This window comes from Parasteatoda tepidariorum, chromosome 1, assembly GCF_043381705.1.
Source record: "Parasteatoda tepidariorum isolate YZ-2023 chromosome 1, CAS_Ptep_4.0, whole genome shotgun sequence".
Taxonomy (NCBI): domain Eukaryota; kingdom Metazoa; phylum Arthropoda; class Arachnida; order Araneae; family Theridiidae; genus Parasteatoda; species Parasteatoda tepidariorum.
Window position 1 is genome coordinate 97978457 of NC_092204.1, and position 12682 is coordinate 97991138.

The 12682-nt window shown below is 27.6% G+C and overlaps 1 protein-coding gene across 1 annotated transcript in view; it reads right to left on the reverse strand.

Moving 5' to 3' along the window:
- Positions 1–11798, reverse strand: part of LOC107454787 (brefeldin A-inhibited guanine nucleotide-exchange protein 3) — a 46906-nt gene extending 35108 nt beyond the window's left edge. Inside the window, exons 1-7 of the mRNA XM_071184302.1 lie at positions 11260–11798; positions 9188–9239; positions 6383–6464; positions 5147–5281; positions 2220–2408; positions 439–469; positions 28–109 (exon numbers count right to left, since the gene is read on the reverse strand). Of these exons, the coding sequence (XP_071040403.1) occupies positions 28–109; positions 439–469; positions 2220–2408; positions 5147–5281; positions 6383–6464; positions 9188–9239; positions 11260–11344 (656 nt within the window). The 5' untranslated portion in view covers positions 11345–11798. The remainder of the gene's footprint in view (positions 1–27; positions 110–438; positions 470–2219; positions 2409–5146; positions 5282–6382; positions 6465–9187; positions 9240–11259) is intronic.
- Between the last annotated feature and the right edge of the window lie 884 nt (positions 11799–12682).

Sequence of the window (12682 nt, forward strand, 5' to 3'; positions counted from 1 at the left end):
ATTGTTTCAATATTTGATATGACCTACCAGTCAATATTTTTCAGTTTTTCACAAGTACAATGCAAAACTGGGTAAATTTCTTCACTGACACTTTCCAACATGTTGAATCCTAAAACAATTTTAAAACAAACATTCAAGTCAGATAAATCAAGCGCATGAAAGAAATATTTGTAACTGATCATTGCAGACTCTACAGTTCAGTGTTGTAACATGGAACTGTACATGAACTTATTGTTCTGTTACATGGGAGCATATGGACATAATGACTTTTTACTATACACATAAATTTTATTTATTGTAACTTGGTTAATATTTTAATTTTAAAAAAAATAAATAATTAATTTAAAATACTAAACTATGCAGATTCAACAAAAAAATTTTAATTAAAAATATAAATATTTTTTTATATATATATATATATATAATAATAATTCTTACCATTCTCTGTGTCAGAATCATCAGTTTGATCCTGAAAAATAAAAATATTAAAATAAATATAAAGTAATATGTTATGAAATTTAAAAAAAATGCTAAGTTATTATAGAGTAAAATGTTGAAAATATAAACTGCTAAAATCCAGAAACCTCTAAAAACCGGACACAAGGCAAGAAATTTTTTTTTTAATCGACATCTAGTTCAAACAAAAAAAATTTCTGCTCTTAATGACGAATTATTCACAACAATCTACCTCATTTTTCAATAGTTTTTCAACCACTTCCACAAATTTTCTTAAATGCTCTCGGCATAGAAATTTTGAATTTAGTGTCATCCTTTCTTACATGTTCAATTCACAATGATTCCCTCATAAGTCCTCGTCGTTTGCTGATCATTTTTCGCTGGTTATTAAAAAAAATTTCAGTCATTCCCACACGTTTTTTTCTTCTTCTAATTCCAACATATTTACTAGGAAGTTAATCTGGAATGATTTTATCGTATATTCACATCATTTTTAATCAGTTTATTTTGCAATTATTATTGTTTTTTCAGACATTTCAACAATTTTGTAAATGCTGATGTTTTTAATACAATCCTATTATAACACATGTACTTAAAATATTAGGATGCCACTTTTCAACACTCGACTTGTAATGATTACATCATAAATCCATGTCGTTTTTCAATAACTTTCCCTCTATTTTTACTGCTTTCAAGTGATTCTTAAAATTTCAATATTATTAATTTGACAAGCGAAGTACAAATTTGAGTTATCTCTTCTTAAAACGCTTAAAAGAAGAAAAAAAATTCTGATTTCGTTCAAAAAATCGGGACTTTTGTAACTCTATTAAAACTCCTCACCGTCACGATTTTTGTTAAAGGTAGATGCCCTACTGTATTTAAAAAAAATACTGATAACCCCCGAGCAGTTTGATTTTCAAAGTGATACTGTATTATCCAGAGCAAATAAATTATTAGTTACAATTGCCAGGTTGCAAATTTAGAGATTAAAAATTTTTGAAAGAATTAACAACAACAAAAAAAATTTTTAATGTAAAAATATAAGTTCTAAGAATCTAACATTTTTTAAAGTATTCTTCAACATAAATTTCTATTTTAACAGAATTTCATAAAAATAAAAAATAAAACAAAATAATTTTTGAGGTAAACTATTCTACATTAATAGTTTTTATATTCTTCATAACTTACCTACACAAGAAAACTTATGTCATTTTAATTTTTTAATTTTTTCAATCTATTATGTTATACATTACAATAATTATGTACTACAATTATTATATATATTTTAATTATTTTATATATCATCATTATATTATATATTATCATTATATTATATATTATCATTATATTACATACTACAATAAAAAAAAATCTCTCAAAAAATACTAGACTAAAATTGCGTTAATACCTTAAAGGAAAAAGAAAGTATTTACTTTAAAGGAAAAAGAAAATCCTTATGCAGTTTTATAAAACTAATTATAAAAATCAATCAAAATTCTGTGAATATATTTGAAATAATAACACGCAAAATAAAATGCATTTAAAACGAAACAAAAATATCTAGTTTTTTCTTCAACATATTTAAAAACAAATTTCTACATCAAAATAAATAAATAAAATTTTAAAAAAATCTTTCCAAAAAGTGAGATGGTTTTAAAAAAAATATAATAAAAAATATTTTAAATTATTTAACTATTGCTAATTCTTTATGTTTGTACTAATGAAAAGGTTAAAAAAAAACTATAAGTTTAGTCTCATGTTACCTCTAATCCTACATCTGTTTCTTGCAGCATATTACAAAATGAAGTTAATGTTTGGTTGATTGTGACCTGAGCAGCAGTCCTTACACTAGATGCATTATTACTGTACACATCAGAACACAAAGATATTAGCATAATAACTGATCGTGAAGTTAAACTTTGTCCATGAGTAGTAGTCATATTCAAAAGGATCTAAAATAAATAATCAAATACTATTAAAAACAGAAGTTTTTTAAACATTGCAAATGCTTCAATCCCTCAGCAAAATTGTACAGAAATTTTCTTCTTTCCCCATTGAATAATAACACTCTAGTTTTTTGATGCAGTAATATTGGCAGTATAAAATTAGGAAAAAGTCAAAACTAACATTCAAAAGATTAAAAAAGGAACACATTAACAAATAAAAATAAGTGTAATTAATAAAATTATTAGATCTTAGAAACACAATTGATATAATTTATGCAGATGCAAAACTGAGAATAATAAAAATTTTTGATTCAAATATTTATCATAAAATAACACACGAACAAGTCGAACAGAAACCCTAAAGTAAATACAATTGAAACCTATAACTATTTCAGGTGTTTGAAATTTTCTGATCATTGGCACTCACTTTTACAGTTATCAAGCTCATATAGGCAAATGGAGAGAAAATGAAGATAATCTTAACGAATAGCTTGTCATTAATTGATAAAAAAAAATTCAAATGAAATTGATAAAAAAAATTAAAATTCCACTCAGCAAAATTAAAAAACAAGAGGTCTGCCCCTTATCATCAAATTAATAATGTATTTATATTATTTACTTTCTTGGCAAAGAGAAGTTTTTTCATGTGTAACAGAGAAAAAATTTTTTAAAAAAACTAGGCGGTTCATCCATAGGGGTACAGGATGTAGTTGTAGTAGTTCATTTACGCCGCACTAGAGCTGCACAATGTGATGTTGGAGAAGGTCTGGGAAACATCCCTGAGGATTATCCGAAGACATGCCATCACTATTTGGATCCTCTGCAGAGGGGATGGCACCCTCGCTCCGGTAGCCCGACGACCTGCACGCAAAGTCGAGCACTTCACGATAGAACAGTTTAGCGATGATCAATACTGCACACCCTCGGTCCCTAAGCAGACTGTTCCAAGTGGTCACCCATCCACACACTGACCGCAGCCAGTGATGCTTAACTTCAGTGATCTGGTGAGAGCCGTGTCTTAACATGAACTATCCAGGGGTACATGAACTATCCCAAAAAAGCTAATACAGTTGAATCTCACTAACGTGAAACGGCTTAGTGGGAAATATAGCTTTACATGAAATACATGTTTGGTCCCATGAGTCAGCAATCAATTATTGTTGTATTTTACATGCTTAATATGACATTTTTAATGATTATCACTTAACATGAAACGAAACTGCATACAACACAGATAATAAATAATTAGATATGGTAGCATAGTATGTTATAATACAATAGCTGACAGAGTTATTGTATTATTGTAATGAATGATGAATAAAATCCCAATCATCCATTTTTGGGGGAATGCTATTTCTATTTTCTTCCTGTGTTAGGAGTAGCAGATGAGCAAATAAATAAAATAGTTAAAGTAAAATAGTTTAATAAAGTAGTTAAATTTTAAAGCTAATTTTAATCTGTTTTGGTTCATAATAGAATTGTTTTCATACATTAATGTAGTACATAACATGTATTAATAGTACGAAATTAATTGTTTTCACGACCTACCGTATAAAACAAAATTCGGTTAACATGAAATAATTACGATAGTCCTGCCGATTTCACATTAATGAGGTTTGACTGTATTTGCAATAATTGACATAAAAACTCTAACATTTATAGTAGCAATGTAAACAAATTGAAAAACAAAAGAAATACAAGAAGTTTACCATTCCCCAACAGAGAAAAAGAAAAAAGAGTCGACAAATATTTTAAACCAGTAAGTGTTTTTTCCTTTCAGACTCAACAAGACATGATCGCCTAGGTTGTAAGTTTACAAATGAAAGTTCAAAAATTAATTAAGAGGAAAACTTTGATTTTCCATTCCATTGGTTAAATGTGATTTGTGATGTTCAATTATCTAAGCAACAGAGAATGAGACAAAACAGTGTCTGGATAGGTGACAAAAAATAAGTATTTCTCTTTTGAATGACATTGTTGATAGTTTATTCTGAAAATTATAAAGCACCTACTTCGAGTGAAAATGATTAAATAAGGTAAAGCACTCAATTTCTGTTTTCAATAAGTTAGATAGTAAAAATGTTGGGGATATTAGATAGCAGATGAGAAATATAGAGAGCAAATTGATTCTGGCAATAATTTATTTTAAGTTGAACTGTTTCTGCTTAAAAATGAAAATTTTTAAAAAATATTATGAGTAAGAAGAACCATTATTATTTCTTTTCTTCGGAAAAGCAATGTTTTTTTTTCAGAAGGGTGCTCTTTTCAGTTTCCAAAGTCTTGCCTTTTTTTATGTCTAGAATGAAATCCTGATTTTATAACAAAACATAACAATTTTTAGAATAGAACTCAAGAAATAATAAAATTTTCAACCTATAATACTCGTAGTTAAAAGAAAACTGGTCCATTTCTAGAATTTTCTAAAAAAAAATTTCCTTTAAACTGAAAGACAAATTTATTTCTTAAGAGCACAGAATTTAGGACAACATAAATCATACTTTTCTAAAAGTGACAAGTTCTTACATCAAAATGTTCATTAGAATTGTTTTCAGATAGTTAATTAAAAATAGTTTTCCAGAGTTGTTTTCTAAATATTAGCATATTACAAAATTTTTTTATTGCCTACATTAATAATATTTTTTCCCTAATACTTTCCAGAACAATTTGAAAACATGCTTGATAATTTTACTGTCCTGTGCCCTTCAACTAAAGGATATTCACTAAAACATCAACAGATTAGTTACCTTCAGTATTTCGATTTGGACATCATCAGATTGTGTATTCAGAGAAGTTACAGCATTCATTAATTGGATAGGCAGCCAATTTTCTTCATTATCTACTTCATAAACAGACTGAAAACTCTTGTCCCAGATCATTCTCTGATTGAATAAATAAACATATGTTTAAAAAACTAAAGCGAAAGCTATTGTTTTAGTCATAAAATAATAAGATGAACAAATTGTGTTAAAAATAAAAATTAAAATGCCTGAAAAGATTAAAAAGACAATAATTTATATTTAAAAGGTTAATTGTGAAGGCACAAAAAAAATAGAGAAATTGTATTATAAAGATTAGAAATAATCTGATCTCTCAGTAGTTTTAGAATTTCGGTTTAGATAGAGGAGCTACATTCAACAGAAATTTATGAATAAAAATTATCAAAACATCAAAAGAAAATAGCATTTTAACATTAATTAAAACCGTGGTTTGATGCATCATAATTGTTAATATAAATTTCTTAATTGAACAATTAATTTGTTACATGTCATTAATAACCTTTTAATCTACTTTTAACTAAACTAAACTCAGTGGCGCGACAGCCCATACAGGGCCAAGGCCTACTGTGCCCATCTCAGTTTTTTGTCCAATAGGTCATGGGTTCGATCCTCACTGCAGAATACGTGTAGTAAATGGTGACTGGTGCAGGCTAAATCTGCCGGGGTCACAAAGTCCTCCAAGTTCCCAGAACAAATCAATACCTCTGGGGGAACTGATCCAGAAGTTCTCTTGTCTTCTGGATTGGGTGCAAAATTACAAGGCTACGGAGTTGAACATTAGTAGTCGTAAAACCAAAATTAGGTTGGCTGTTTAACGACAGTTATAAAATGAAATATGAAAATTTTATGATTTAAAAAGTATTAAAATACATATTTAATCATAAATAATTTTATAATATCTTTTAAAAATTAATGAAAATAAATATACAGCAACACTAAAGATGGCATAAATATTTAAAAAATAATAATGGTTGAATAATAATGGCCATTATTTATACTAAAAACAGTTATAATTATACAGATAAATATTTACTGTCATAATAACATTTAAACAATTAGATTAATTGAAAATATATAATGATATTATAATGTATAATGATATTATAATTATTGAGCTGTATTCTGAAAATATTTAGTAATTTTCCCATTTTTTTTAAACAAAAAAAAATAATAATTAATCAAACAATAAAATAAATAAATTACTTGAAAGCCATTTAATGCATCAGAAACTAGTTTGCTATGTTTGGATTCCAGTGCCAACTGCAATGTTTCCAACATTTTAGCCCTGTAACAATGGTATAAAAATAAGCAATGTTATTATATTTAATAGTTTTTAGTAAATAAGAACAAATACTTCCTAACAAGTTAAAAATATGTATTATTATGTGAAAAGGAAACGACCATAACTAATTTAACAAAAATTTATTAACAAATGCAGGACAGAACACAGAACAATTAACACAAATGAAGAGGCTATCTACCTCATAAGCCTTCATTCACATTTGCCATGCAGGAAGTACATGGGCATCTAACAGTTGTTTTAAATAACGGGTTAGGAGATGCGCGATGGGATGCACACGTATAAAGAGGGGAAATTATTAGTAGGAGAAGCAGAATGATTAAGTTATTTTTGACATACACAGTGAAGATTTTTTAATACCTATTTTAAATCTATATGTATAGTAGATAATGTATTTTATTTAAATGCATTTAATAAAAACTCAAAACATAGGGATAAAAACACATAATATCTGTCTCCTGAAGGTTTTTATCACATATTATTATATAGTCAATTATGTAAGAATATTGTTATAAAAAATTTTTTGATAATTTTAGAGATTCTTCTTTTTGAGAGATTACACTTTTTAAAATCTCTAAAAATATATGACAAATTATAATAACAATTATCTTCCTTATTTGAATAATTAAACACAATTATTCATTCTAAATCAAGTGATTAAATTGTTGATTTTAGTCACTTGATTTAAGTTTTTGATTCACAACATCTAGACATTAATCATATAAATATAAAAAACTAAAATAATTAATAAATTATGAGATAGACTAAAAAAATACAAAACATAAGTACCAAAAAATTACAAATAATCAGCTTTAGTTATGAAATGTCATTAAACTTTGCTGGGTCCAGGTACCCAGTAAAAATTTAATCTTTTTCTCGACTGGTTCCAGGTACTTGGAAAAAGTTTTATTTGTCAACTGGATTTTTCTTGGCATCAAGTGAAATTCTGATTTAGTACCTAGTTGGATATAATTACATTTATGTAAAACAATATAAAAATCACATAGCTCTAAGTTTTAGCTCAAAGGAAATTTTCTACACGCTTATACAAATAAAAACAAGTTTTTATTTTTAAATTTTCTAAAACTAAGTTTTAGAATTTTTCCTAAGTTAGAATTTTTCCGGGCCTGCGACAAACTTCCCTAGCACTAATATTTAGCTTTAAGATACTTTTAATTATAATAATTACTAACTTAAAGTAACAGAAACGTGTTTACAAAAGAAAGTAGGTAGAATAGAAATATATAAAAAATTTTAAGAGTAAAAGTAATATATTTTTAATTCTAATATTATATGCAATATTCTCCTATTTTGTAGGCGGAAAAATACACTAATTATTTCCTCTATAAAATTTTGTAAATCATTACACAAATTAAAATCCGGAAGTAAATTAAATGATAATAAATTAAAATAAGTGCATGAATTAAAAATCATAAAATACGTGCTGTAAGACTCAAAATAAAGATCGATGACGAAATCTCGCGAATAGGACTATTTAAAAAAGAGATACTCAAATAAGAGTATGTAAAACGTCATGTTCCTTGAAAGAAAAAAAATGGAAGAAAGAACATCATTTCTGACGCGAACTATCTTTTAAACTTTCAAGATTGTTACATTTTTTATTTTATATCAATAATTGAGAAGTCCCGCAATGGACTGATCGTTAAGACACGGTTCCCAGCAGATCACCGAAGTCAAGCATCATTGGCTGCTGTCAGTGTGCGGGTGGGTGACCACTTGGATCAATCTGCGTAGGGACCGAGGGTGTGCGGTATTGGTCCACGTTAAACTGTGCTACCGTAAAGTGCTCGACTTCGCGCGCAGGTTGTCGGGCTACCAAAGCGGGGGTGCCATCCCCTCCGCAGAGGATCAAAATTGTGATGGCATGTCTTCGGATCATCCTCCGGGATGTTTCCCAGATCGTCGCCAATAGCCCATTGTGCAGCTCTAGTGTGACATAAATTAACAACAACAATAATTTGAAATTCTAACTGTAGTCAGTCATTACCGATTTTATTTTAAATCTCAAATGAGAATAGAAAATCTTTCTGCAAAAACTCTCTATGGTTCTGCGACAATGTCACCGTAATTCTGCCACAGGGGAGTTAAATTTAAATAAATATTAATGTAATTTACTATTTCTAATTTCGTATGTATTTAAAACTATTATGTTAATTAAGATAAAATGCTTTTTAGCATTATATATCTGAATATGCATCTCTTTCTAAGTAAACACCTTTCTACAGAAAATATATTTTCTTTGTCCCAAATCAATCCACTTCAATCAAATTTTCACTGAATTTAAATTCTACACAAGAGTAAAATAAGCCTAAATTAGTTATTTCAATTTGATTATCAAGAAACTGATATATTATATGGATTTCCAGAGCTACAACTGTTATTATGAATAGTTTTAAGATGGCTTTAAACCTGAATTTGCTTGATAATGAGTGTTAACCGGTATTGGATACCCGGTACAATTGGATGCATCCGGGTACCCATTACCAGGTAGGAAATATTTTGACCACGTCCGGGTAATAAAAATTTGGTCATATACCAAGTAATTGCCTGATACTAGATACATTTCTAATCAGCTTAGTAAGTAATCTAACGTGCATAAAAGAGTATAGTGTTTTCAATGAAAAATAAGATTACAACTAAAACAAAGAAATAATTTAACTATTTTGACTGTAGGTAAATTAACATACCTTAATTCGAATGGTGGGGAACGCATCAAGCCATGTTGGTTAGCTAACAACTCTGAAACATAGGGAGATTCATTAGAAAAACATAAATGAAATTTACTTTAGCAAAAACTTATCAATTGAATAATTAATAAATATCTAACTATTTAGTCTTATTCTTGGCAGTCATAAAATAAACACCCCAATTTTCCTGCTATAATCTATTCAATTAATAGGTACTCTTGTAAAAGTTGCAAAACATACAGCTTCATAATGAACAATAAAAATGAATTTTTCATAATTAACAATTAAGTTATTAATAGTCATTTGCTGTAAAATAATTTAAAAGATTTTACTTTTCTTAAAGAGTAAACATTTTTCATCATGGAAGAATTTTTTTTTAAATGCACCATCCTACAATATCTTCAAAAAACTCTTTTTGACTAATTTATAATTGATTAATATCATCTTATAAAATGAAGACACTGTAAAGATTAATAAATAAACTTTGACACAATATAAAATTACTGAACTAATATTTTCAGTTTTTATTAAAGTAAACAAAATTAAAAGCAGAGAAAGGTAAAACATGAAAACTTCATTCTAAGGATTAAAAATAAATGAAAATATTATCTATCTTTTTAATTATGTCTATAAAATTATTTTATAAATCATTTTACATTAACTTGAAATCATACATTTTTTAAAAAAATAATAGTAATAAAAATGAATTAGATAAAATAAAATAAAGGTTCATTTCAGTGAGATGGAAGAAAGTTAATTGAACAATTGCTTACTTATTTTTTTTAACAAAAAAAAATGGATGTGCTGGTGATATTACTCTAGCGGCAGTGTTTTCATCATAGAAAAAAAATGGGTGAGAATTTCTCACCCTTTTCTCAAAAACAGGGTGAGATTTCAAAAAGTTAAGTGAGATTTCTAAAAACTAAAAAAACAAAAACTCTCGGAAGAAAAATCATTTCTTTAATTATAATAAATTTTTAACGTCTTCTATTTTTTAAAGCATTGAATATTCTTGGTGCATCATCATAGAAGATTTTGCCTTTACAAGGTATTTGTCCATCTTACATTAGCACATAAAAAATCTGAATATCTTACATGAAGAAACCTTACGGTATAAACACGTGGTTGCAGAGAAATGTGTTCTGAACAATACTGGTAAATAAGGAAGATGGAACGGGGCAGATGTTGGAAATATAATGAAAGATCCAGGAAGAAAAGTGAAACGGATTTTATTCTAAATGGCGTAATTCGAAGCTTTTTCCAAAATGCGAGAATTTTCAAATTGATTTATAGAATGCGCGAATTTCTCGCGGTAATAATTTTTTAATGCAAGAAAAGAAAAAAAATATGCGAGATTCTCGCGTTCTCGAGCTCTAGTGAAAACACTGAGCGGTACCTGTACATACCAACTACAATCGGCAAGGCACTAAGGGGGTTTCAAACAAGGAAAAAAAAAAATTTTTTTTAATAGGTAAATGTGTGCTCAGGGGTGGCTAAAAGTTATACCCTATGAGCTGGTCCTCTTCTGTGGTGGTTTTTTAATGTTGTGTGTGCTACAGAAAGTCGCCAAAATTTAACTATTTCGGCTCAGATATTGAATCTTACCAACATTTTCAAAAACAAAAAAAAAATACAAACATAACATTTTTATTTTATTTTACTAGCCCCTGGCTAATTGAAAAGTATCGAAACAAATAATAAATTTATTATTTGTATTTATACAAATAAAATTAAAGTAAATACATAAAATAAACTGAAATTAAAGTAACTAAAAAGCAGGGGTTACTAACCAAAATAATTAGCTGATTCAAATCAGTTTCATTCATAATAATATAAAGTTATTTGCTATTAAAATTGAAAATAAATTTCATTATTATTTATTCTTTTATTTTGGCTCTTGTATTCATCAAAAGTCAATCATTTTACACAAAGGTAAAATTAAAATAAATATTTATAAATCGAAGAAAAGCTATTATTAAAAATATAAAATCCTATACATCTGATGAAAAGTAAAACGCGATTTTCCCAAGTGGTAAAAATAATACAAATTCAAATATTTAAAGACAACAAACCTTGCGACTCCAGACAAGATCTTTTTATATTTGCATGCTTGTTTGTGGAAGCATCTTTCATTATTTTTGCTAAAATATCTTCCATTTTATTTCGTAGAGCAAACAATACAATTTTGAAATAGAATAGTTCGCTATATAAAAAATAAAAAAATACCGAACACTAAACACTCATTTTTTCATAATAAACGGCACAAACAACCAGTATTATTAGGTTTTTCTAAATATGAAAATTCATCCTATCTTATAATTTAAGTAAATTAATTTATTAATAGCCAATAGAAAAGAAATTAGAAATTCCATATGGTTTATTTCTAAAAATGTATCATCATCAGACAGTTCATTGATAAACCATTTTAAATCGAAGAAATTAACAAAATTCGCCAACGACAAATTTATGCAATTTGCTGTACTAAACTATAGTTTTATTTACTTAGTCGAGCTGAGTAACATCTGTTTACTTTGACGATCTTGCTTTCTGTCAAAAAGCAACGAGTAAAACATGAAACAGGAACGGGAAATAGAATCTTATTCCATCACCGTTTCCTGCTGCTTATCTTAATAGCATTTCTCTCTTACTGATGCAAACCATCACAAATACCTATTTATAAATAAGCAATTTTTCAGTTTAAAAGGTAAAAAAGTTTTTTTTTTTTTTTTGTCCGATCATCCGATTATTTAATATCTGTTTCTAAGGATCAGAATTCCCTTTTATTTTACTTTAAAATTGTACAAATGATATATTTAATGCTTTCATGTGATATGCAGCAGTTTTAAATAGCACTTTAAAATATCTAAAAAAGGACTGAAATTAACTGATACTTTTGAATAAGAATTTAAATAACTACACACATTTGTTTTGCTATCTAGCATTATTTAGAGTAGTCAGTTGCGAGTGGGTGTGATGATGACGTAATAAAAGAGGCATACAAAAAAAGCAAATTTCACTTCAGTTAAAATCCTCAATATTATATAGGATTTAAACTCCTCGAAAATGTAGTAAAAGAGGTATACAAATTAACTGTCGCAAGCCAATTAATATAAATTAAGAACGAAACAAAAGTGATATCGAAATATGCTGAATCACTAATGAGACCGGGATGAAAGACATCGAAACCTATTTGATTGAATAGTATAACTAGAAGGTGTTTCTAAAATTCTGAAATCTATCAGGCTTTAATTTTTTTTTTCTGTCACAAACTTTATCAGTAATTAAAAATAATAAATTCGTTAGATTTCAATATTGGTTCTGTTTTTTCGTTGATTAAATGTTAAACATTAAGGGATATTTGTCTTTTAAAACATTTCATTCTATAATAAGATAATTATTCTACAATTGTAATTATCTAAAACTATTTGCTAATTGATATAAAGCTTTAGTGTGTTCCATTGATATGTTGAATGCTCGTTTTGGCTGGATGCCCGG